The 26,816-nt window shown below is 44.5% G+C and overlaps 1 protein-coding gene across 13 annotated transcripts in view; it reads left to right on the top strand.

The window, feature by feature from the left end:
• LOC140208368 (NACHT, LRR and PYD domains-containing protein 3-like) overlaps window positions 1–26,816 on the top strand; it is a 111,096-nt gene that overhangs the window by 49,659 nt on the left and 34,621 nt on the right. For 11 of the 13 annotated variants that reach the window (XM_072276981.1, XM_072276982.1, XM_072276984.1 and 8 more), the window contains one exon: window positions 25,680–25,776. In XM_072276981.1, coding sequence (XP_072133082.1) covers window positions 25,767–25,776 — 10 coding nt within the window. In that variant the 5' untranslated portion in view covers window positions 25,680–25,766. Of the gene's footprint in view, window positions 1–724; window positions 945–17,775; window positions 17,950–25,679; window positions 25,777–26,816 lie in introns of those variants that run through there. The other 2 variants (XM_072276986.1, XM_072276989.1) reach the window with 2 other exon arrangements.

The raw sequence follows: 26,816 nt of genomic DNA on the forward strand, positions 1-26,816 counted from the left end.
GTCTGCCCTTGTCTTCATTGTGACGTATTTTGCCTCACAGAGTTATGTATGAAATCAGTGTTTGGGACCAGATGAACTACCAGAGGATTTACTGAATACAGCACGTGCTGGGTAAAGACAGCCATTACGATTTTAGCTTCAACGTTACCAAATGTCCGCTGTGTTAATCTTTGTCGGAAGGAGGCTTGGAAGCAGAAATAGTAGATTGATATTGGGATGGGGAGGATGTTGTGTGCATTGACTGCATTATCCCCGTATTAGGTTAAAGAGAAAGCTAATGAATATTGGCATTACATCTGTGCAACTTTGTTCAGGCCTTCACAAACATCTTGTGATCGGTCAATAGTTGTGCATCATTTGAAGAAAAAAGAGAAAACGCTAGAACCGTTCAGCAGATCAGGCAGCATCTTGAACAGACCCAGTTCTGATATTGGGTCTTCCACAGTTTCTCTTTACACAGATCCAATCCGATGTACCGAGTTTCCTGCACTTTACTTTCAATTTTATATTAAACGTGTTTTATTCCTGTTAGCCTACAGGAAATGTGATAGCCAATTGTGCTGGGCAATATCTCATTTAACAATAGGATCATGATAAAATGTGTTCACTTTAGCTGGTGGAGACAATGTGAAACGTATACCCGCCTGCTGGTGCCCCGCGCCCAGGTTTTTCAGCCCGATCTCTGGCTCAGTCAGAAGATAATCAGGTTCCCGTTTTGCCACAGGTTGATGTCGGAGTGTTGGTTCTGTACTCTGAATGGCCGATACACTGCAGCATATCACCGGCAACAAGAAGCCCTGGGCGAGTTGCCGCTTGAGCTGTAATCCTGGGAAACACTGGGCCATATCACCGGCAACAAGGAGTCCTGGGCGAGTTGCCGCTTGAGCTGTAATCCTGGGAAACACTGGGCAAATGGACCTGTCAGTATCTGGGATTTGGTCCAGGTCAGTACTTCCACAGATGGGAGCTGGATGTTCCTCCTTTCATGATGAATCAAAAGGCTTGGGGTGCTGGGCATTGGTTCTGGGGAAATTTCTGATCACACCACTCGCTGTGAGATGTGGGGATGATGTGTGAGGATTCGGGGTCGGTGAGTGCCAGATTCAGCAGTGTGACCCTGTGAGTTTGGGTCCTGGGATATCACAGTTTTAGATACAAGTAAAATAGACCCGGTGTTCAAGCTGCCCAGGTTCTGAGGTATTTCTGTTCTGGTCTCAGATGTTTGTTTCTGGAGTTCCTTTGGAAATAATGACTGCTGTACTGAGGAGAGGATGAGTTAACATTCCATCCCTCACAGTGAGAAGCTGTGAGTAAATGGGCTGTTCCATGTTTACAACAGTACAAATAGACCTGTGAGCATGGTGTCCAAACTGTATGTGTAATTCCCCCCTTACTGTCACCTATCTGTCAGTCGGTGGAAATCAGACCGAATCTCAAGATGCTGGAAAACTGCACTAAAATGGAAGATGGTTGAAACCATTCTGCTGAACGGTTGTGAACCCAAATCGCTAACTTTGTTCCCTTTGAAATGGACCTATGCACAGGCGCTTGTTTTGTGATACTTCGTGGAACAACAAAGAAACCATAGTTTTCCCCTGTAAATTATCCTGTTACCACATTCCCTGTTATTCCTGGAAATGTGTTCAGTACAACTGTTGCTCACATGGTTCACAACAGTAATCTCAGGAATGAGAAGGTTTATGAATGACGAACATTTGATGACTCTGGGCCTGTACTCTATGGAGTTCAGAAGTACAGAGCTGGACGGAACCTTATTTAAACCTACCGAATGCTGAACAGCCTGGAGACGGTGGACATGGTGAGGGTGTTTCCATCAGACAGAGAGTCTGTGGTCTGAGAGGACAGCCTCGGAATAAACAACCTTCCCTTCAAAACTGAGATGAGAGAAACTTCGTCAGCAAAGGACTGGTCAAACTGTGGAGTTTGCTGCAAAAGATGGTGGTTGAGGCTGTCATTGGGTCTAGTTATATCAGTGGCTAATATAACATTGATTACTAGAGTATGAATCATGTTTTTGTTAGCCAGTACTTCAAGAGGATTAATTCAATACAGCACGAGGCATGGTTAAAAGCAGCCTTTACAATTTTTGATTCACATTTCAAAATGGCTGCAGTGTTACCCTTTGTCACAATATAACTCATGGCGTATGATGTTGAGTTTGTTATTTCCTTTTTCAGTTACCGTTGTTGAGACACTTCCTCCGTTTCCACGGTAACAATCAACGAGAACTGCAAGGCGTGTTGCTCAACTTTATCGCTCTGTGTTCACTTCCTCTCAGGGTGGAGGCGGCAACCTTGGGACCAGATGCAACAGAATGAGAGTGGGAGGAAAGGATGCTGTGAGCATTGACTGTATGGAATGTACTGAGAACATAGAAATATAGAAAAACTGCATAATACACAAGCCCTTGCTTCAGAGATTTCCCAGGGTTACCCATAGCCCTCTATTTTTCTAAACTCCATGTACGTATCCAACAGCCTCTTAAAAGACCCTGCTCGATCCGCCTCCACCACCGTCGCCGGCAGTCCATTCCATTTACACACCTCTGTCTGCGTAAAAGGAAAAAAAAAAACTTACCCTTGACATCGCCTCGGTACCTACTTCCAAGGACCTTAAAATTGTGCCCTCTCGTGTTAGCCATTTCAGCCCTGAGAAAGAGCCTCTGAATATCCACACGATCAATGCTTATCATCATCTTATGCACCTCTATCAGGTCACCTCTCATCCTCCAACTCTCCAAGGAGAAAAGGACAAGTTCACTCAACTTTTTCTCAGAAGGCATGCTCCCCAATCCAGGAACCTTCCTTGGAATTCTGAACTGCACACTTTCTATAGTTTCTACAATCTTCGGGTAGTGAGTTGACCAGAAATGTGCACAGTACCCAAGTTGTGTCCGATCACGGTAGTATACAGCTGTAACATTACCTCTCGGCACTTGAAATCAATCCCACGGTTGAAGGCAAATGCACCTGATGCCTTCTGAACCACACAGTTGACCTACACAGCAGCTTTGATTGTCCCATGGACGCGGACCCCAAGATCGCTCTGATCCTCCACACTGCCAAGAGTCTGACAATTAATACTGTATTCTACCATCATAGATGAACTAGCAAAATGAACCACCTCACATTTATCTGGGTTGAACTCCATCTGCCACTTCTCAGCCCAGTTTTACATCCAATCAATGTCCCGCTGTATCTTCGACAGCCCTCCACACTATCCACAATACCCGCAACCTTGGTGTCATCAGCAAATTTACTAACGCATCCCACCACTTCCTCATCCAGGTCATTTCTAAAAATTGCGAAGGGAAGGGGTGCCAGAACAGATCCCTTAGGTAGAGCACTGCTCAGCGGCCTCCATGCAGAATGCGACCCGTCTACAACAACTCTGAGCCTTCTGTGGACAAGCTAATTCTCGATCCACAAACCAAGGTCTCCTTGGATCCCATACCTTCTTAGTTTCTCAATAAGCCTTGCATGTGTTACCTTACCAAATGCCTTGCTGAAATCCCTATATTCTACATCTTCTGCCCTACTCTCATCAATATGTTTAGTCACATCCTCAAAATCTTCGATCAGGCTGGTACGGCACGACCTGCTTTTGACAAAACCATGCCAACTATTCCTCATCATATTACGCCTCTCCAAATGTTCATAAATCTTGACTCACAGGATCTTCTCCATAAATTTACCAACCACTGATGTAGGGTTCTTTGGTGTATCATTTTCTAAGCTATCTCTGCTAACTTTCTTGAATAAGGGAACAACCTCCGCAACCCTCCAAACAGTTGATATCTGTGCATCGAAAATTTAAAAAAAAAATCACTGCTGTTCTAAGAAACTTGAAGTAAAAGGGAAAGAATGTTGGAAACATTCAGCAGATCTGCAGCATCAATGACAGTCCCAGCTCTGAAACTGGGTCTTCCATTATTTCTCCTTTCACGGATGTACCCTGATGTACTGAATTCCCAGCATTCTGCATTTATAATTTTACATTATCTTTCTACTACACTGAGGTAACCATGCATGTTCTACTAGTTTGAATGTTAATATCCCCAACGATTATCATAACATTGCCCTTCCGACAGCCTTTACTATCTCCTGCTGTAATTTGTAATCCACATCCCGGCTGCTGTTTCGAGGCCTGTATAAAACTGCCATTAGGGTCCCCTTATCCTTTTCAAATCTTAACTTAACCCATAAAGACGCTATTCCTTCCGATCCTATGTCATGACCTTCGCATGATTTAATATTATTTCTTACACAGAGGGCTACACTACCCCCTTTAGCTACCAAACTATCTTTCCGATACACAGTATATCCTTGGAGAGGATTGCCTACTGAATCTCTGTGGGTGAATGTTAGGAACAGGAAGGGGTCAATAACTGTACTGTGTGTTTTTTATAGACCACTTAATAGTGGATAGGGTGACAAATTCTAGAAAGGTGTGATAATAACAGGGTCGTCGTGTTGGGAGGTTTTAATTTCCCAACTATTGACTGACAACTCTTTAGAGAAAGGGGATTAGATGTGGTGGAGTGTGTTAGGTGTGTTCAGGAACGTTTCTGGACACAGTATGTAGCTAAGCCTAAAAGAGGAGAGACTGTACTTGATCTTTTGTTCAGAAATGGAGCCTAGTCAGTGTCAGATCTCTCAATGCGAAAGCATTTCAGAGATACTGATCACAATACTATCTCCTTTACCGTAGCATTGGAGAGGCACAGAAAGAGACAAGCTAGGAAAGCATTTAATTGGAGTAAGGGGAAATATCCGTCTATCAGGCGGAAATTTGGAAGCATAAATTGGGAACAGATGTTCTCAGGGAAATGTACGGAAGAAATGTGGCAAATATTGAGGCGATATCTGCATGGAGTTCTGCGCAGGGACGTTCCAATGAGACAGAGAAGAAATTGTGCACACTGTCTGATGAAAATCTAGTCAAGAAGAAAAGAAAAGCTTACGAAAGGTTCAAAAACTTGGCAATGATAGAGGTCCAGAAGGTTATAATGCTAGTAGGAAAGAACTGAAGAATGAAATTAGGAGAGCCAGAAGGGGCCATGAGAAGGCCTTGGCAGGCAGGATTAGGGCCTTCTACAAGTATGTGAAGAGTAAAATCATAACACGTGAGAGAGCAGGAACAATCAACTGTGACAGTGGAAAAATGTTTCTGGAACCGGAGGAGATAGCAGAGGTACTTAATGAATACTTTCCTTCAGTATTCACTACAGAAAAGTATCTTTGCGACTGCAGGTGTGGCTTACAGCTGACTGAAAGTCTTGAGCATATAGCTATTAAGAAAGAGGATGTGCTGGAGCTTTTGGAAAGCATCAAGTTGGATAAGACACCAGGAGCGGACGAGATGTACTAAGGCTACTGTGGGATGAGAGGAAAGAGATTGCTGAGCCTCTGAGGACGGTCTTTGCATTATCCGTGGGACGAGAGAGGTTCTCGAGGATGGGAGTGTTGCGGATGTCGTTCCCTTATTCAAGAATGGGAGCAGAGATAGCCCAGGAAAAATATAGAGCAGTGACCATTACTTCAGTGGTTGGTAAGTTGTTGGAAAATATCCTGAGCGGCAGTACTTATGGACATTTGGAGAGGTACAATATGATTAGAAATCGTAAACATGGCTTTGTCAAAGGCAGGTCGTGCCTTACGAACCCCGTTGAATTGTATGACGATGTGACTAAACACATTGATATATGTAGAGCAGGCAGATGTACCGCATGCAAGGCTTCTTGAGAAAGTAAGGAGAAATGGGATCCAAGGGAATATTGCTTTGTAGATCCAAAAATTAGCTTGCTATAGAAGGCAAAGAGTGGTTGTAGACGAGGCATAGTTTGCATGGAGGTCGGTGACCAGTGGTGTGTCTCAGGGATCTGTTCCGGGAACCTTTCTCTTCGTTAATTTTATAAATGACCTGGATGAGGAAGTGGAAGGATGTGTTAGTAAATTTGCAGACGACACAAATGTTGGGGTTGTGTGGATAGTGTGGAGGGATGTCGGACGTTACAGCGGGACATCGATAGGATGCAAATCTGGGCTGAGAGGTGGCAGATGGAGTTTAACTCAGGTAAATGTGAGGTGGTTCATTTTGGTAGGGCAAATATGATGGCAGAATATAGAATTAATGGTAAGGCTCGGCAGTGTGGAGGATCAGAGGGATCTCGGTGTCCGAGACCATAGGACACTTAAAGCTGCTACACAGCTGCTGAAAGCTTGACTCTGTGGTTAAGAAGGCCTACGGTGCATTGACTACAACAACTGTGGGATTGACTTTCGGAGGCAGAAGTAACGTTGCAGCTAAGTAGGACCCTAGTCAAACCCTGCTTGGAGTACTGTGCTCAGTTCTGCAAACCTCACTGCAGGAAGGATGTGGAAACCATAGAAAGGGTGCAGAAGAGTCTTACAAGGATGTAGCCTGGATTGAGGGGCATGCCCTACGGGAATTTGTTAAGTAAACTCGGCTTTTTCTCCTTGGGGAGACGAAGGATGAGCGGTGACCTGACAGAGGTGTATCGGATTATGAGAGGCATTGATCGTGTGGACAGTCAGACGCTTTTCCCCAGGGCTGAAATGGCTAACATGAGGGGGCACAGTTTTAAGGTGCTGGGGAGTAGGTACAGCGGAGATGTCAGGGGTAATATTGTTACGCAGAGAGTGGTGAGTGCATGTAATGGGCTGCCGGCAACGGTGGTGGAGGTGGATACGATACGGTCTTTGACGAGGCTGTTGTACAGGGACATGGAGATTAGAAAAATGGAGGGCTATGGGTAACCCTAGGTGATTTCTACAAGGAGTAGAGGTTCGGCGCAGAATTGTTGGCTTGGGATATCACAGAGTCCTGGGATATCACAGTTTTAGGTCCAAGTACAACGGACCCGGGAATCAGGCTGTGCAGGTTTGTGATGTGTTGAACCAGTACTTATTATCTCAGCTCAGAAGTTTGTTTCGGGAGTTTCTTTGGAAGTAGTGACCGCCATACTGAGGAGAGGATGAGTTACCGTCCCATCCCTCACAGAGAGAGACAGTGAGTAAATGGGCTGTTCCGTGTTTGCAACAGTAGAAATAGACCCGTGAGTTTGGTGTTCAAACCATGTTTGAAAATCCCCCCTCACTGTAATCTGCCTCTCAGTCGTTGGAAATCAGAGATAAACTCAAGATCCTGGAAAAGGTTCAGAAGGCTAGGTAATGTTCGAGATCCAAAAGATTAGAAGGCTAACAGGAAGGGGCTTAAGAAGAAAATTAGGAGAGCCAGAAGATGCCATGCGAAGGCCTTGGCGGGCAGGATTAAGGAAAGCCTGAAGGCTTTCTACAAGTATGTGAAGATCAGGAGGATAAGACGTGAAAGGATAGGACTTATCAAGTGTGACAGTGGGGAAATGTCTATGGAACCAGAGGAAATAGCAGATGTACTTATTGAATACTTTACTTCAGTATTAACTATGGAAAAAAAAAAGATCTTGGTGATAATAGTGACGACTTGAAGCAGATTGAAAAGCTTGAGCATGTAGATATTAAGAAGGAGGATGTGCTGGAGCTTTTGGAAAGTATCAAGTTGGATAAGTCGCCGGGCCCGAATGAGGTGTATCCCAGGCTACTGTGGGAGGTGAGGGAGGAGATTGCTGAGCCTCTGGCGACGATATTTGCATCAGCAATGGGGACGGGAGAGGTCCCGGAGGATTAGAAGGTTGCGAATATTGTTCCTTTATTCAAGAAAGGGCGTAGAGATAGCCCAGGAAATTATAGACCAGTATGTCTTACCTGAGTGGCTGGTAAGTTGATGGAGAAGATCCTGAGAGGTAGGATCTATGAACATTTGGAGATGTATATTATGATTAGGAATAGTCAGCATGGCTTTTTCAAGGGCAGGGCGTTCCTTACGAGCCTGATTGAATTTTTTGAGGATGTGACGAAACATACTGCAGAAGGAAGAGCAGTAGATGTAGTGCATATGGATTTCAGCAAGACATTTGATAAGGTACCCAATGCGAGGCTTATTGAGAAAGTAAGGAGGCATGAGATCCAAGGGGACATTGCTTTGTGAATCGAGAACAGGCTTGCTCACAGAAGGCAAAGAGTGGTTGTAGACAGGTCATATTCTGCATGGAGGTCGGTCACCAGTGGGGTGCCTCAGGGATCTGTTCTAGGACCCTTACTCTTTGTGATTTTTATAAATGACTTGGATTAGGAAGTGGAGGGATGGGTTAGTAAGTTTGTTGATGACGCTAAGGTTGGAGGTGTTGTGGATAGCGTGGAGGGTTGTCAGAGTTAACAGTGGGACATTGATAGAATGCAAAATTGGGCTGAGAAGTGGCAGATGGAGTTCAACCCAGATAAGTGTGAAGTGGTGCATTTTGGTAGGTCAAATATAATGGCAGAATATAGTATTAATGGTAAGGTTCTTGGCAGAGTGGAGGATCAGAGCGATCTTGGGTTCCGAATCCGTAGTACACTCAAAGCAGCTGCGCAGGCTGAATCTGTGGTTGAGAAGGCCTATGGTGTATTGGCCTTCATACATCGTTGAATTGAATGTTGCAGCTATATAGGAACGTGGTAAGACCCCACTTGGAGTACTGTGCTCAGTTTTGGTCGCCTCACTACAGGAAAGATGTGAAAGCCATAGAAAAGGTGCAGAGGAGATTTACAAAGATGTTGCCTGGATTGGGGAGCATGTATTATGAGGATAGGTTGAGTGAACTCGGCCTTTTCTCCTTGCAGTGACGGAGAATGGGAGGTGATCTGATAGAAGTGTATAAGATGTTGAGAGGCGTTGATGTCGTGGATAATCAGAGGCCTTTTTTCCCAGGGCTGAAATGGTTGCCACAAGAGGACACAGGTTTAAGGTGCTGGGGAATAGGTACAGATGAGATGTCAGGGGTACGTTTATTACTCAGAGAGTGGTGATTGCGTGGAATGGACTGCCGGCAAAGTTGGGGGAGTTGGAAAGGATAGGGTCTTTTAAGAGACTTTTGGATAGGTACATGGAGCTTAGAAAAATAGAGGGCTATAGGTAAGCTTAGTAATTTCTAGGGCAGGGGCATGCTGGGCACAACTTTGTGGGCCGGAAGGCCTGTACTGTACTGTCGATTTTCTATGTTTTCTATGTTTTCAAAATCTAGTCAATAAGAAAAGAAACACTTATGAAAGGATCAAAAACTTGGTAATGATAGAAATCCATAAGACTATAAGGGGAACAGGAAAGTGCTGAAGAATGGAATTAGGAGAGCTAGAAGAGACCATGAGAAGGCCTTGGCGGGCAGGATTAAAGCATTCTACAAGTATGTGAAGAGTAAAAACATAAGACGTGAGAGGGCAGGAACAATCAAGTGTGACATTGGAAAAATGTGTCTGGAAACGGAGGAGATAGCAGAGGTGCTTAATGAATACTCCCCTTCAGTATTCACTGCAGAAAAGGATCTTGGAGATTGTAGGGATGACTTACAACTGACTGAAAATCTTGAGCATATAGCTCTTAAGAAAGAGAATGTGCTGGAGCTTTTGGAGAGCATCAGGTTGGATAAGACACCGGGACCGGACGCGATGTTCCAAGGCTACTGTGGGAGGCGAGGAAGGAGATTGCTGAGCCTCTGGCGAAAATCTTCGCATCGTCAGTGGGGACGGGAAAGGTTCCAGAGGATGGGAGGGTTGCGGATATCGTTCCTTTATTCAAGAAAGGGAGTAGAGATAACCCAGGAAAAATATAGACCAGTGAGCTTTACTTCAGTGATCTTTACTTCAGTGGTTTGTAAGTCGATGGAAAACATCCCGAGAGGGTGAATTTATGGACATTTGGAGAGGCATATTATGATTAGGAATAGTCAAATGAATTTTTCAAAGGTAGTTAGTGCCTTTCCAGCCCAACTAAATTGTTTGACGACCAATGTTAATTCTCGGGGACCCTTTCTCTTCGTGATTTTTATAAGTGACCTGGATGAGGAAGTGGAGGGATGGGTTTGTAAATTTGCTGATGACAATAAATGTTAGGAGTGTTGTGGATAGTGTGGAGGGCTGTCAGACGTTAAAGCGGGACATCGATAGGATGCAAATCTGGGCTGAGAGGTGGCAGATGGAGTTCAACACAGGAAAGTGTGAGGTGGTTCATTTTGGTAGGTCAAAATGGTGGTGGAATATAGAATTAATGATAAGAATCTTGGCTGTGTGGAGGATCAGAGGGATTTTGGCGTTCGAGTCCATAAAATATTTAAAGTTGCTACACTGCTTCGCAAAGCTTGTCTCTGTGGTTAAGCAGGCATACGGTGAATTGGCCTTCAACAACCGTGGCATTGATTTTCCGAGCCGAGAAGTAACGTTGCAGCTATGTAGGACCCTGGTCAGACGCCGCTTGGAATACTGTGCTCAGTTCTGATCACCTCACTGCAGGAAGGGTGTGGAAAACATAGAAAGGGTACCGAAGATGCTTACAAGGATGTAGCCCGGATTGGGGAGCATGCGTTATGGGAATTTGTTAAGTGATCTCGGCCTTTTCTCCTTGGAGCGATGAAAGATGAGAGGCGACCTGATAGAGATGTATACGATGCTGAGAGGTATTGATCATGTGGATAGCCAGAGGCTTTTTCCCAGAGCTGAAATGGCTAACATGAGGGGGCACAGTTTTCAGGTGCTCGGAAGTAGGTACAGCGGAGATGTCAGGGGTAATATTTTTACTCATAGGGTGGTGACTGCATGGAATGTGCTGCCGGCAATGGTGGTGGAGGCGGATGCGATAGGGTATATGAAGAGGCTCTTGGATAGGGACATGGAGCTTAGAAAAATAGAGGGCTATGGGAAATCCTAAGTAATTTCTTCAAGAAGTAGAGGTTCGGCACAGAATTGTTTGCTTGGGATATCAGAGTCCCGGGATATCACAGTTTTGGATCCAAGTACAATGGACCCGGAATCAAGTTGTGCAGGTTTATGAGGTGTTGAGCCAGTATTTCCTTATTATCTAAGCGCAGAAGTTTGTTTCTGGAGTTTCTTTGGAAGTAATGACTGTCATACTGGGGGGTGGGGAGTGCCATAAGAATGCCATACTGTAAAAGCGCTGGATGGTTGGAGTGTGTAAAATGTGTGCAGAATAGTTTTTTTGCAGCAATACGTAAACCAGAGAAGGAGCAGTGTTGGACCTCCTGTTAGGGAATGAGATAGGTCAGGTGACGGAGGTATGTGTTAGGGAGCACTTCGGGTCCAGTGATCACAATGTCATTAGTTTCAATATAATTATGGAGAAGGATAGGTCTTGACCCAGGGTTGAGGTTTTTGATTGGAGAATGGCTAGCATTGAGGAGAACCGAAAGGATTTAGAAGGAGTGGATTGGGACAATTTGTATTATGGGAAAGATGTGATAGAGAAATGGAGGTCATTTAAAGGTGAAATTTTGAGGGTGCAGAATCTTTATGTTCCTGTTTTGTTGAAAAAAAAGGTTGATAGAGTGAGAGAGCCATGATTTTCAAGGATATTGGAGACTTGGTTTGGAAAAAGAGAGATATCTACGGTAACTATCGGCAGCACGGAGTAAATGAGGTGCTCAAGCAATATAAGGAATATAAAAGAATCTTAAGAAATAAATTAGAAAAGCTAAAATAAGGTACGAGGCTGCTTTGGCAAGTAAGGTGAAAATAAATCCAAATGGTTTCTACAGTTATATTAATAGCAAAAGGATAGTGAGGGATAAAATTGGCCTCTTAGATAATCAGAGTGGAAAGCTATGTGTGGAGCCAAAAGAGATAGGGGAGATTTTGAACAATTTCTTTTCTTCGGTATTCACTTAGGAGAAGGATATTGAATTGTGTAAAGTAAGGGAAACAAGCAGGGAAGTTATGAAAACTGTGATGATTAAAGAAGATGTACTGGCGCTTTTAAGGAATTTAAAAGTGGATAAGTCTCCGGGTCTTAACAGAATATTCCCTAGGACATTGAGGGAAGTTATTCTAGAAATAGCAGGGGTTCTGACAGAAATATTTCAATGGTCATTGGAAACTGGGATGGTGCTGGAGGATTGGCGTGTTGCTCATATTGTTCCTTTGTTTAAAAAGGGTTCTAAGCGTAAACCTAGCAACTATCGTCCTGTAAGTTTGATGTCAGAAGTGGGTGAGTTAATGGAAAGTAATCTTAGAGATGGTATATATAATTATCTGGATAGGCAGGGTCTGATTAGGAGCAGTCCACATGGATTTGTGAGTGAAAGGTCATGTTTGAAAAATCTTACTGAATTTTTTGAAGAGGTTACTAGGAAAGTTGACGAAGATGAGTCTATATGGACTTCAGTAAGGCCTTTGACAAGGTTCCACACGGAAGGTTAGTTAGGAAGATTCAATCGTTAGGTATTAATATTGAAGTAGTAAAATGGATTCAGCAGTGGCTGGATGGGAGATGCCAGACAGTAGTGGTGGATAACTATTTGTCAGGTTAAAGGCCGGTGACTGGTGGTGTGCCTCAGGGATCTGTATTGGGTCCATTGTTGTCTGTCACATACATTAATGATCTGCATGATGGCGTGGTAAATTAGATTTGTAAGTATGCAAATGATACTAAGATAGGTGGAGTTGTGAATAATGAAGTAGATTTTCAAAGTTTGCAGAGAGATTGATACCAGTTAGAAGAAAGGGCTGAAAGATGGCAGATGGAGTTTAAAGCTGATAAGTGTGAGGTGCTATATTTTGGTAGAACTAATCAAAATAGGGCATACATGGTAAATGTTAGGGCATTGAAGAATGCAGTAGAACAGAGGGATCTGGCACCTCATGTGGATATGGTGGTGAAGAAATCTTTTGGTATGCTGGCTTTTATAAATCAAAGCATTGAGTATAGGAGTTGAGATGTAATGTTAAAATTATACAAGGCATTAGGAGGGCCAAATTTGGAGTATTGTTTAAAGTTCTGGTCACCGAATTATAGGAAATATGTCAACAAAATAGAGAGAGGACAGAGAAGATTTACTAGAATATTAGCTGGGTTTCAGCACCTAAGTTACACAGAAAGATTGAACAAGTTAGGTCTTTATTCATTGGAGCGGAGAAGTTTGAGGGGGGATTTGATAGATGTATTTAAAATTATGAGGGAGATAGAATTGACGTAGATAGGCTTTTTCTATTGAAATAAGGGGAGATTCAAACGAGAGGACATAAGTTGAAAATTAGGGGAGAAATGTTTAGGGGTATAATGAGGGAGAACTGCTTTACTCAGAGAATGGTGGCTGTGTGGAACGAGCTTCTAGTAGAAGTGTTTGGAGGTAGGTTTGATATTGTCATTTAAAGAAAAATAGGATAGGTATATGGAAGGGAGAGGAATGGAGGGTTATGGGCTGAGTGCAGGTCGGTGGGACTAGGTGAGAGTAATGTGTTCGGCACGGACTAGAAGGGTAGAGATGACCTGTTTCCGTGCTGTAATTGTTATATGATTATATGGTTATATGGAGAGGATAAGTTAACATCCCACCCCTCAAAGTGAGAGGCTGTGAGTAAATGGGTTATTCCCTGTTTGCAACAGTAGGAATACTGTTTGGTGTTCAAACTGTGTTTGGAAATCCCCCCTCCTGTCATCTGCCTCTCAGTCGGTGGAAATTAGTCAGAAACTCAAGATGCTGGAAATTTGCACGAAAAACGCGATACTAGTTGAAGCCACCATGACGTACGGCTGTGAACTCAAATCGCTAACTTTGTTCTTCTTGAAATGGAACTGTGCACAGGCGCTTGTTTTGTGATACTTGGTGGAACAGAAAAGAAACTACAACGTTTCCCTGTGAATTATCCTGGTATCACTTTCCCTGTTAGTGTGAGCACGTGGCCAAGTGGTTAAGGCATTGGACCAGCGACATGGAGGTCGTGAGTTCGATCCCCAGCCGAGGGAACGTGTTGTGCCCTTGAGCAAGGCACTTAATCACACATTGTTCTGCGACGACACTGGTGCCAAGCTGTATGGGTCCTAATGCCCTTCCCTTGGACAACATTGGTGTCGTGACTTGCAGCATGGGCAACTGCTGATCTTCCACACAACCTTGCCCAGGCCTGCGACCTGGAGAGTGAAGACTTTCCAGGCGCAGATCCATGGTCTCGCAAGACTAACGGATGCCTTAATACTTTTCCTGTTATTCCTGGAAATGTGTTCAGTACAGTTGTTGCTCACATGGTTCACAAGACTAATCTGAGAAATGAGAGGGTTCATGTATGACAAGCAATTGATGACTCTGGGCCTGTACTCTATGGTGTTCAGAAGTACAGAGCTGGACGGGATCTTATTTAACACTACCGAATGCTGAACAGCCTGGAGACGGTGAATATATGGTGAGGGTGTTCCCATCAGACGGAAAATCTGTGGTCTGAGAAGACAGCCGCGGAATGAACAACCTTCCCTTTAAAACTGAGATGAGAGAAACTTTGTGAGCCAAATAGTGGTTGAGCTGTGGAGTTTGTTGCAACAGATGGTGATTGAGACTGTCATTTGGTATATTTACGGCAATATATTATTGATCGCTAGAGTAGGAATCATGTTTTGTTAGTCAGAACGACGATATGATTAACTCAATACAGCACGAGGCATGCCTAAAAGAGCAGCCTTTACAATTTTAGGTTCACATTTCAGAACGGCTGCAGTGTTACCCTTTGTCACAATGTAACTCATGGCGTATGATGTTGAGTTTGTTATTTCCTTTTTCAGTTACCGTTGTTGAGACACTTCCTCCGTTTCCACGGTAACAATCAACCAGAACTGCAAGGCGTGTTGCTCAATTTTACCGCTCTGTGTTCACTTCCTCTAAGCTTAAAGACAGTAGCCTTTGGAAACAATGCAACAGAATAATAGTGGGAGGAAAGGATGCTGTGAGCTTTGGCTGTATGGAATGAACTGACAATATGGAAATATAGAAAACCTGCAGCATAATACACAGGCCCTTTGGCTAATAATGCTGTCTGAAACATGTACTTACTTTAGAAGTGTCCTAGAGTTAGCCATTGCCCTCTATTTTCCTATCCTTTCAATGCCTCTAGCAGGGGTTCGCAGTCTGGGGACCATGGATCCCGCGGTTAATGGTAGGGGTCTATGGCATAAAACAAGTTTGGGAACCTCTGCTAGCATCTCCCCTCATTCTGCTGTGTTTCACGGAATGATTTTCTATCTTGTTCAATCTACCTTTGTAACTCAGCTCCTTAAATGCCAGCAACATCCGTGTCTGCCAGGGCTCCTGTAGTCTCTACACTAGGCTGCCAAGAGCTATTTGTTATAAGCTGGTCCATCTCTGACACGTCCGTGTCCTTTCCTGATCTCTCTCTGTCTCCATCTCGAGAGACATGTTGTCAACCTACTTCTTTTATAAGCCTACTGATTCCTATGATAATCTCGACCGTACCTCTTCCCAATCTGTCACTTGTAAAATGCTCTTCCTTTACCTCAGTTTCTTTGCTTCCACTGCATCAGTTCCCAGGATGTGGCTGTCCTCCCTCCGCTGTTCCCAGGGTGCGGCTGTCCTCCCTCCGCTGTTCCCAGAATGTGTCTGTCCTCCCTCCGCTGTTCCCAGGATGTGGCTGTCCTCCCTCCACTATTGATACTGTCCTCACTCACATTTACCATACGTCGTGCTCCACCCATCTTGCTACCACCGTAATAGTGATAGAGTTCTTCTTGTCCTTACCTACCACCCCTTCAACCTCTGCAACTTCCACCATCTCCAAAGAGATCTTACAACTAAACATATATTCACCCTCCTCTCTCCCACCCCGCCCTCTTCTTTCAACAGGGATCACTCTCTCCACAATTCCCTTGTTCATTCATTCTTCCTCACTAATCTCCCTTCAGCCACTTATCCCTGAAAGCGACCTATGTGCGACAGCTACCCGTACACCTCCTCCCTCACCTCTATTCAGAGCCCAAAACAGTCCTTCCAGGAACACTTCACCTGCGAACCTGCTGGGGTCACCTATTGTGTCCTATGCTCCCGATGCGGCCTCATTTACATTAGTGAGACCCGCCATAAATTGGGAGACCGTTTTGTTGAGCATCTCTGTAACACCTGCCACAAGGACGACAAGGAGAAGTAGCCGAACATTTTAATTCCGATTCTCTTTCCGACGTCTCGATCGATGGCCTCCTCTTGTGCCAAGATGAGACCGCCCTCAGTGTGGAGGAGCAACAACTTGTATTCAATCTGAGTACCCTCCAACCCGATTGTATGAATATTGAATTCTCCTTCCAGTAAACAAATTTCCACCCCGCCCACTTCTCTATTCCCCACTCTGAACTTTCATTACTCATCACCAGCCTATTACTTCCCCCTGGGTCCTCTCTTTCCCTTTCTCCTATTGATAACACTCCAATTCTTTATTCTCCAGCCCTTGACCTGCCCATCACTTAACTTCAGCTATAACCTTCCAGCTCGCCTCTTTCTCCTCCCCGACCTTTTTAATCAGATATCTTCCCCATATTCCCCAGCAAAGAAGAAGGCTCTTTGCACAAAATGTTGAATGTTTACTCTTTTCCATAGATACTGCCTGATGTGCTGAGTTCCACCAGCATTTTTTGTGCGTTGCTTTGTATTTCCAGCACTTGCAGGCTTTTTCGTGTTTACGTATAGTAATTACCATAACTATTATTTGGGCGTTGTTGAGATTATATCGGGAATCTGATGTAAAATCCTGCACCTCATACTCACACGGGTTATACAGACCAAAGAACAAACTGCCGGAGGAACTCAGTGGGTCGGGCAGCATCTGTGGAGGGAAATAGACCGTCAAAATTTTGGGCTGAGAACCTACTTTTGGACTGAGAGTGGACAGGTAATAGTCAGAGAAAAGAGGTGAGGGGTGGGGATCCGACAAGAGCTGGGGTGTGAGAAGTGGATCCAGGTGAGGCGGGAAGTGGGAAGTTGGAAATAGTGACGGGGGTGGGAATAGAGTGGTGGGGGCAGCACGGGGCTGCAGAAGAAGGAATTTAATTCTATGAACGATTAACAAAGAACTTAGAGAGTATTTGTTTTAGAGATTCACCAGACTGATTCCTGGAGGACGATGAAGATCAGTGATCGTCTTCCCATAAAAAAAGAGGTCGACAGATTTGTGGAGACCGAAGGGATCGAGGAAATGAGGATCGGGGCAGAAACAAGGGGCTGAGATGGGAGAGCAGTCGTCATCTTGTTGATGGTTAGACAGGCTGAATGGCCACCTCCTGCTGTTTCTCATTTGATGTTTCAGTGTTTCTGCCCAGTGAGGAATGTGAATAGAAATTAGTGTTTATAAACATAGAAGAGATTTGAATTGAACCTGCACAATTCCTGTTGGAGTGGGAGTTGTGTATCGGATCGGTGTGGGAATCGAACTGCTAACTCTGAGAACAGGGAGGTGGAGCTAAGGGGGGACGTCGACTCAGAGGCCTGCTTCGTGCATTTTCATGCCTTACAAGGCGCAGATTCGAAATCTGTGTGGGGCGCCACTCCTCGCACAGACACGAGAGCACTGTGTGATTAAGTGCCTTGCTCAAGGACACAAACATGTTGCCACAGCTGAGGCTCGAACTAGCGACCTTGAGATCACTAAATGAACTCCTTAACCACTTGGCCAAGTGCCCAACACAAGGGGATAATGAGCTAAGGGGACAGCGAAGGTACTAAGGGAAAAATTAAAAATGTAGCTGGTGTAAATAAGAAATAATGTGTAAAATGTGGCAGGTGGGTCGGGCAGTGGGTGTGGGGCGAGGAGCAGAGTCACCGGTTCAAGTGGGAGACACTCCACTCGTCACGTGATCTAGTTTCTCGCTCCCATTTCAAGCGCAGATCTGCAGCATCTGCGGGGTTTTCGCTTCCGAGGCCCCGCCCCGTCCCGCCCTCACAGTCCTCGGATGGACGCTGGTTTTCTTTCCTTTCTCTGTTGAAACGGATCGTCGGCGGGGAGTCGGTGGACGGATTGCTGTCTGCGGGGCAAATAAATCAAGTTCCCACCGGTGAGTACTGAGGCCGGTCACTCGGTTGAACGACAGGGGCAATTTACCATCGGTGAGTACTGAGGCAGATCCCAAGGGGGACGACCTGATGTTGTTCAGAGAGTCCCGTTAACTTCTCGGAACTGCAGGGCTCCTCCCGCTTCATGGACATATCCTGCCCGGGTCGGTCCGGGTTTTGGAACCTTCACACCGAGCCGCCTGAGTTGAGCCGCCGCTCAGCCCCTGTTGCACTGGTCCCAGGTGCGGGATGAGGTGGTGATGCCGGGACTAAACCCATCGGTCCGGTTGTAGTTGGGGAACTTTACCTCCATGACCCGGCCCCGTATCGGATCCAAACTTCACCTGGATCGATAGTTATTTTGCATATTTCCAGCACAGTAGAAGCAGCCGTTCGGCCTGTTGTGTTCTTGCAGACACAAGGGTTAAACAGAGTAATCGCACCCTCGGGACAATGCTCCACGTGTATGAATAGTTTCATTTTCCCCCGTTCAGACAGGACAGTGAGATCCGGATCTCTCACGTCCTCTCGGGGGACTGGGAAGTTTATTTCCATCTTCTTTCCATGACTACGACTTGCCGAAATGCTGACAGTGTTTCCCGATATATGAGCCTATTAATGCGAGAATTAAGTCTTTTTCATCTATCTGGGCTTCTCAGAAGTGTGTACGCTGCCTGCAGAATTTCCAAAGGAGCACGGTTAAATTGGAGAGTCTTTATTTTTTTTACATGTACCGAGGTAGAGTGAAAATCGTGTCTTCGTTATCATCGACATAGATCAATACATTACAGCAGTACATTGAGGCAAAACAAAACTACAGTGTAACAACTCATTCTGGTTACAGAGAAAGTGCAGTGCTGATAGGTATGTGGTTCAAGGTCACATCGATTTAGACTGTGAGGTCAGGAGTCCACTCACCACGCTGGAGAACATTCAGTTCGCTTATAACAGCAGAATACAAACTGTCCTTGAAACTGGTGGTATGTTTCTGTTCCCTTTAATCTTCGCCCCGAGGGAGGGTGAGAAGTGAGAATGTTTACGGTTCCGGGGATCTTTCATTATGTTGGCTGATTTACTGAGGCAGTGGGAAGTGTAGACTGAGTCCATGGAGGGGAGGTTGGTTTCTATGATGTGCTCAGCTGTGTCCACGGTTCTCCGCTACTTCATTCAGTTAAAGGAAGAGCGGTAGACAGTAGTTGTATTAAGCTGTGCGGTAGCGGGATGGGCTACTTTCTCCGGAGCACAGATGAAGCTTGTAGAGTGGAAAACGACATATACCGAACTTCTTATTCAAGTCAAGTCAAGTCACGTTTATTGTCATTTCGACCATAAGCTGCTGGGACAGTACACAGTAAAAACGAAACAACGTTCCTCCAGGGCTATTGTTTGTTCTGGCTTTGTTATATTGGAATCTGTTATCTAGTAGTGTGTACTATTATTTCAGTGTCTGTGTATTACTGGACGACCATCGGAGAGTGCACTTGATTCCTTCTCCCACCGGGTTCCATCTGCTCATTCCCTGCCCATCTTGTTCAACCTCTGTCCAGTCTGAATCCCACCAACTGAATGATATATATCAACCCACTGTTCAATCTCTGTCCAGCCTGCGTCCCAATGCCGCGATGATATATATCAACCATCTTGTTCACTCTCTGTCCTGTCTGTATCCCATCACCTCAATGATATAATCAACCATCTTGTTCAACCTCTGTCCAGTCTGAATCCCACCAACTGAATGATATATATCAACCCACTGTTCACTCTCTGTCCTGTCTGTATCCCACCACCTCAATGATATATATCAACCATCTTGTTCACTCTATGTCCTGTCTGTATCCCACCACCTCAATGATATATATCAACCATCTTGTTCACTCTCTGTCCAGTCTGTATCCCAATGATATATATCAACCATCTTGTTCAATCTCTGTCCAGTCTGTATCCCATTGCTGCAATGATATATTTCAGCAAACTCTCTTCTAAACTTTGTCTTCATTGTGAAGTTTTGTTTTGCATCTTTTCCAGGATTGGGTTTTTGATAGCTGGAGCTACCAGAGGTTTAATTGAACACAGCAGGTGGCAGGGTAAAAACAGCCATTTCAATTTTAGTTTCCCCGTTACAAAATGGCTGCAGTGTTAATCTTTGTAATAATGAAACTCACAGCATCTGATGTTGAGTTTGTTGTTTCCTTTTTCGGTTATTTTCGGTGAGCCACTTCCTCTGTTTCCAGGGTAACGGCCCGTCAGATCTGCAGCAAGTGTTGTACTTTTTATCGCTCTGTGGTCACCGCCTCTCAGCGTAGAGACAGTGGCCTCAGGAGCAAATGTAACAGTGACAGTGGGAGGAAAGGATGCTGTGAGCATTGACTGTATGGGATGTATTACACCAGGGTCAGGCTGAACTGAGGAACTAACAAATGGGTTGGGGTGGGGTGGCATTTACAGTTTAGGGTGTTGTTGATATTTTACAATCAGTTACCATCTGTGCATTAAAATGAAGAGGGAGAAAATACTACAGTTGCAGGAAATTTAAAGTAAGGAGGAGAAAATACTGGAAATGCTCAGCAGATCGGCAGCACCTTGGACAGTCTCAGTTCTGAAACTGTGTCTTCCACCATTTGTCCTTTCAGAGATGTAGTCTGATGTACTTTATAATTTTACATTTTGTTCCTGCTACACTGCAGGAAACATGGCAGCCAGCTGTACTGGGTGAGATCCCACGCAGCAAGAAGATTGAACTGGCATTAGCTGAGACACTGCCGCATATTACCGGCAGCAAAGAGCTCTGGGAGAGTTGGTGCTTGAGATACAATCTTGAGATGGGGGCTCCAGGAATATGGAACTGGCAGTGTTTGGGCTTCGGTCTACGTTGGTGCTTTTACAGATGTGGCTGGATGTTCCTCCTTCCGCAGTGAAGCAGACGTCTCCAGGGGCTGGATATTGGTAACATGAGATTCTCAGTGTGAGATGTGGAAAAGATGTGCGAGGCTCTCGGTGTGGGCTGTGACCCTCTGAGGTTGGATTCTGGGATATCACACATGTTTTCACCCAGATAAAATGAATCAGGGGATCAGGTTGTCCGGGTTTATGAGATGTTGAGCGAGTACCATAGAACCATAGAAACTACAGCACAGAAACAGGCCCTTTGGCCCTTCTTGGCTGTGCCGAACCATTTTCTGCCTAGTCCCACTGACCTGCACACGGACCATATCCCTCCATACAACCCCCATCCATGTATCTGTCCAATTTATGCTTAAATGTTAAAAAAGAACCCGCATTTACCACCTCGTCTGGCAGCTCATTCCATACTCCCACCACTCTCTGTGTGAAGAAGCCCCCCCTAATGTTCCCTTTAAACTTTTCCCCCCTCACCCTTAACCCATGTCCTCTGTTTTCTTTCTCCCCTTGCCTCAGTGGAAAAAGCCTGCTTGCATTCACTCTATCTATACCCATCATAATTTTATATACCTCTATCAAATCTCCCCTCATTCTTCTACACTCCAGGGAATAAAGTCCTAACCTATTCAAACTTTCTCTGTAACTGAGTTTCTCAAGTCCCAGCAACATCCTTGTAGACCTTCTCTGCACTCTTTCAACCTTATTTATATCCTTCCTGTAATTTGGTGACCAAAACTGAACACAATGCTCCAGATTCAGCCTCACCAATGCCTTATACAACCTCATCATAACATTCCAGCTCTTATACTCAATACTTCGATTAATAAAGGCCAATGTACCAAAAGCTCTCTTTACGACCCTATCTACCTGTGACGACACTTTTAGGGAATTTTGTATCTGTATTCCCAGATCCCTCCGTTCCACTGCACTCCTCAGTGCCTTACCATTAACCCTGTATGTTCTACGTTGGTTTGTCCTTCCAACATGCAATACCTCACACTTGTCAGTATTAAACTCCATCTGCCATTTTTCAGCCCATTTTTCCAGCTGGTCCAAGTCCCTCTGCAGGCTCTGAAAACCTTCCTCACTGTCTACTACACCTCCAATCTTTGTATCATCAGCAAACTTGCTGATCCAGTTTACCACATTATCATCCAGATCATTGATATAGATGACAAATAACAATGGACCCAGCACTGATCCCTGTGGCACACCACTAGTCACAGGCCTCCACTCAGAGAAGCAATTCTCTACTACCACTCTCTGGCTTCTTCCATCGAGCCAATGTCTAATCCAATTTACCACCTCTCCATGTATACCTAGCGACTGAATTTTCCTAACTAACCTCCCATGCGGGACCTTGTCAAAGGCCTTACTGAAGTCCATGTAGACAATATGCACTGCCTTCCCTTCATCCACTTTCCGGGTAACCTCCTTGAAAAACTCCAACAGATTGGTCAAACATGACCTACCATGCACAAAGCCATGTTGACTCTCCCTAATAAGCCCCTGTCTATCCAAATGCTTGTAGATTCTGTCTCTTAGTACTCCCTCCAATAACTTACCTACTACTGACGTTAAACTCACCGGTCTATAATTTCCCGGATTACTTTTTGATCCTTTTTTAAACAACGGAACAACATGAGCCACTCTCCAATCCTCCGGCACTTCACCCGTAGACAGCAACATTTTAAATATTTCTGCCAGGGCCCCCGCAATTTCAACACTAGTCTCCTTCAAGGTCCGAGGGAACACTCTGTCAGATCCCGAGAATTTATCCACTTTAATTTTCCTCAAGACAGCAAGCACCTCCTCCTTTTCAATCTCTACAGTTTCCATGATCTCACTACTTGATTCCCTCAATTCCATAGATTTCATACCAGTTTCCTTATTTCTGTTCTGAGCTCAGATGTTTGGTTCTGAAGTTCTGAAGCAAAGCAGAGAATGAGTTTCCATTCCATCCCTCGCAGGGAGAGGCTGTGATTAAATACGCTGTTTTGTGTTTGCCCCAGTAGAAATAGACCAGGGTTTCAGAATTCAATTCACATTTCGAAATCCCCCCTCACTGTCACCTGTCTATCTGCCAGTGGGGGTCAAAGAGAAACTCAAGATGCTGAAGATAGAACAGAAAATGGAACAGTACATCACAGGAACAGGTGCATCGGCCACAATGGTGTGCCAAACCAGATAAAAAGTAAATCAACCCCCCCCCCCAAAAAAAATAATGACGCCTACGTACACAATGTCCATATTCTCTCAATCTTCCTCACACCCATGTGCCTATCTAAACATCTCTTAAAAGCCTCCAATGTGTTTGCTTCCACCACCATAACAGACAGCGGATTCCAGGCACCTACACCTCCCTGAGTAGAACAACTTACCCTCACATTTCCTTTGCAACTACTCCCTCACACCGTCATTGCATGTCCTCTGGTATTAGACATTTCTAACCAGCGAAAAGATGCTCCCCGTCTACTCTATCTATGTCTTTCATAATCTTATAAACCTCTATCTGATCTTCCCTCAGTCCCTACCACTCCATGGAGAACAACCTAAGATTTTCCACTAAAAACTGGATGATGTTTGAATCCATTCTGACGAAAGGTTAGGAAACTGAATTGCTAACTTTTTTTTCCTTTCCCCACAAGTGTTCCTTACCTGCTGAGCGTTTCTAGTGATTCCAGTTTATCTGTATTACATTCACCCTGGAACATTTTGTGAGAGTTGACAGAAGAGTCAAGAAGGCACAGCTTTTCCCAGGACATTATCCTGGTACCAATTGTCCTGTTTTCCCCGGAAATGTATTCAGTACAGCTGTTGATAACAAGGTTCACAAGAATAATCTGAGGAATAAGCATTATGCATGTGGAGCATTTGCTGGCCCTGGGCCTGTGTTTAGTGGGGTTCAGAGGGATGGTGGTTGGGGTTTGGTGTGGGGGGGGGTGGAAGTTAGGGCGGGGGTGATTATTTACAACAACTGAATAACAGCAAGTCTGGATGCAGTGGGAATGGAGAGGGTGTCTTGATTAGATGGAGAGTCTGGGATCTGAGAGTGCTGGCTCAGAATAAAGAAGCTTCACTTTAAAACTGACGTGAGAGCATTTACTTCAGCCAAATGTTGGTAATCTGTGGAATTTGATGCCACAGAGGGTGGTGGAGGCTATTGTTAGGTATATTCATGTTCTGGATTGCTAAATGGGTTGAATATTATAGCAGGGAAGCAATAATACAGTGTTGGAAAAATAATCCTTCATGATTGATTATGGAGCAGACTAGAATGACCGTATTACCTAATTCTACTATGTATTACGACTTGTATCTTATACCATGACTGAATGATGACCTATCAAAAAAAAAAGAGAAAATCTGCAGTTTCTGGAAATCCGAGCAATGGATGGCATGTTATCACCATTACACAGACGTGACTGTTACAAGGGCAGGATTGGTGTTTGATGCTCCAGGTTTTAGTTGTTTCATAATACATATGGGCGGGGGGGGGGGTGGTGAATGGGGGAGAACTCTCTGTACTAATTAGGGATGGTATCACAGCGACATACACAGAGGACATCAATGTGGGTGAAAGTCAGAAACGGGAAGGGGGCTATCATTCTGGGAGTATTCTATAGGCCTCCCCCAAAGCCACGGGGATAATGAGAGCAGATAACTTGGCAGCTTTGGGAAAGGTGCAAAAGCAACAAGGTTGTTATCACTGTTGACCTCAACTTTCCTGATGTTGATTCCACCTCCTCGCTCCAAAATGTGTCAATGGGGCAGAATGTGTTGTGTGTCCAGGAAGGATTCTTGACACAGTATGTGGATGGGCTAACTCGAGGAGTTGCCATACTGTATCTAGTATGAGGCAATGATGCTGGTCAGGTGACTGATGTCACAATGGGTGACCCTTTTGAGACAGTGACCACAACACCCCAACTTTTATCATGGTCATGGACAAGGATAGTAGCAGACCCTACAAGACAGTATTTAATTAGTGGATGGATAGTTACAATGGTATTTGGAGCAACTTTGGAGTGTAAATTGGGAAAACATTTTCAATGGGAAACACACAATGGAAATGTGAAGGTTGTTTCAAGAACACTTATATGCAGTTCGGGGTAGATTTGTTCCACCCACAGTGAAACAATGTTTATATAAACAAACTGTGGTTACAAGAGATGAGAACATTTAAGCAAGAGGGAAAAGGAAGCATTATTTAGGTTTAGGAAGCAACATCCAAGCAAGGCTCCAGAGAATTATAACGTAGCCTGGAAGGAGCTTAAGAAGTGACTTAGAGGTCGAAGGAACTTGAGAAGTCCTTGAGAAGCAGGACGAAGGAAAGCCGAAGGCGTTCTACATGTGGGAAAAGAAGAGGAGGATGAATAGACTGAGCGTAGGACTATTCAGGAGCAAAGGTGGAAACGTGCCTGGAGGATGTGGTGATAGGCGAGGTGCTTAATGAATGCATTGCTGCAGAGTTACCAATGAGATAGACAGTGATTGTGATGATAGCAGTTGGGATGTGTAGATGGAGTGAAGAGGCCAGGAGTGAAATAGGCCCGACACAGGAAATTGGGACCATCTCTGTGGGCACTGTGGTCAGCATTGTCTCATTGGGCTGAAGGGTCTGTGTCTGTGCTCTGTTGCTCTGTGACTCTATCAATAAGATTTGCCAGATATCACTGGACAGACATACAAACATGGTGTGGGAGTTGATGTTAACAGGGAATGTTTGTTCCCTAAGCAAACTGCTGCTCTGATACACAGGGTGGTGATACGGTCACATTTTGCAAAGAATCGTACTCTCTCTGACTCACTGTCTGCTTGTTGTGTAATTCAGGGCATCACCAGCAGGTGGAGCTGTCCTGCACCGCGACCAAAGTGTAAACAAGACGACAACAATCAACAATCGTCAGTCAGAATCAGAATGGCTACAGGTATGTTCACTGGGATCTTTATCATTAAACTTCTGCCCTGTAGCTGCACTTCGAAGGTTCAATCGTTAGGCATTAATATCGAAATAGTAAAATGGATTCAGCAGTGGCTGGATGGGAGACGCCAGAGAGTAGTGGTGGATAACTGTGTGTCAGATTGGAGGACGGTATGTAGCGGTGTGTCTCAGGGATTGGTAGTGGGTCAAGTGTTGTTTGTCATATATATTAATGATCTGGATGATGAGGTGGTAAATTGGATTAGTAAGTATGCAAATGATACTAAGATAGATGGCATTGTGGATAATGAAGTACATTTTCAAAGCTTGCAGTGAGACTTAGGCCAGTTATAAGACTGGGCTGAAAGATGTCAGATGGAGTTTAATGCTGAAAAATGTGAGGTGCTACATTTTGGTAGGACTAATCAAAATAGGACATACATGGTAAATGGTAGGGCATTGAAGAATTCAGTAGAACAGAGTGATCTAGGAATAATGGTGCATAGTTCCCTGAAGGTGGAATCTCATGTGGATAGGGTGGTGAAGAAGGCTTTTGGTATGCTGGCCTTTATTAATCACAGCATTGAGTATAGGAGTTGGGATGTAATGTTGAAATTGTATAAGGCATTGGTTAGGCCAAATTTGGAGTATTATGTACAGTTCGGGTCACCGAATTATAGGAAAGATGTCAATAAAGTTCAGAGAGTACAGAGGAGGTTTACTAAAATGTCGCCTGGGTTTCATCTCCTAAGTTACAGAGAAAGGTTGAACAAGTTAGGTCTTTAGTCTTTGGAGCGTAGAAGGTTGAGGGGGGACTTGATGAAGGTGTTTACAATTATGAGGGGGATTTATAGAGTTGATGTGGATAGGCTTTTTCCATTGAGAATAGGGGAGATTCAAACAAGAGGACATGAGTTGAGAGTTAAAGGGCAGAAGTTTAGGGGTAACATGAGGGGGAACTTCTTTACTCAGAGAATGGTAGCTGTGTGGAACGAGCTTCCAGCAGAAGTGGTTGAGGCAGGTTCGATGTTGTTGTTTAAAATAAAT

Source organism: Mobula birostris, chromosome 13 (genome assembly GCF_030028105.1).
Source record: "Mobula birostris isolate sMobBir1 chromosome 13, sMobBir1.hap1, whole genome shotgun sequence".
Classification (NCBI taxonomy): Eukaryota; Metazoa; Chordata; class Chondrichthyes; order Myliobatiformes; family Myliobatidae; genus Mobula; species Mobula birostris.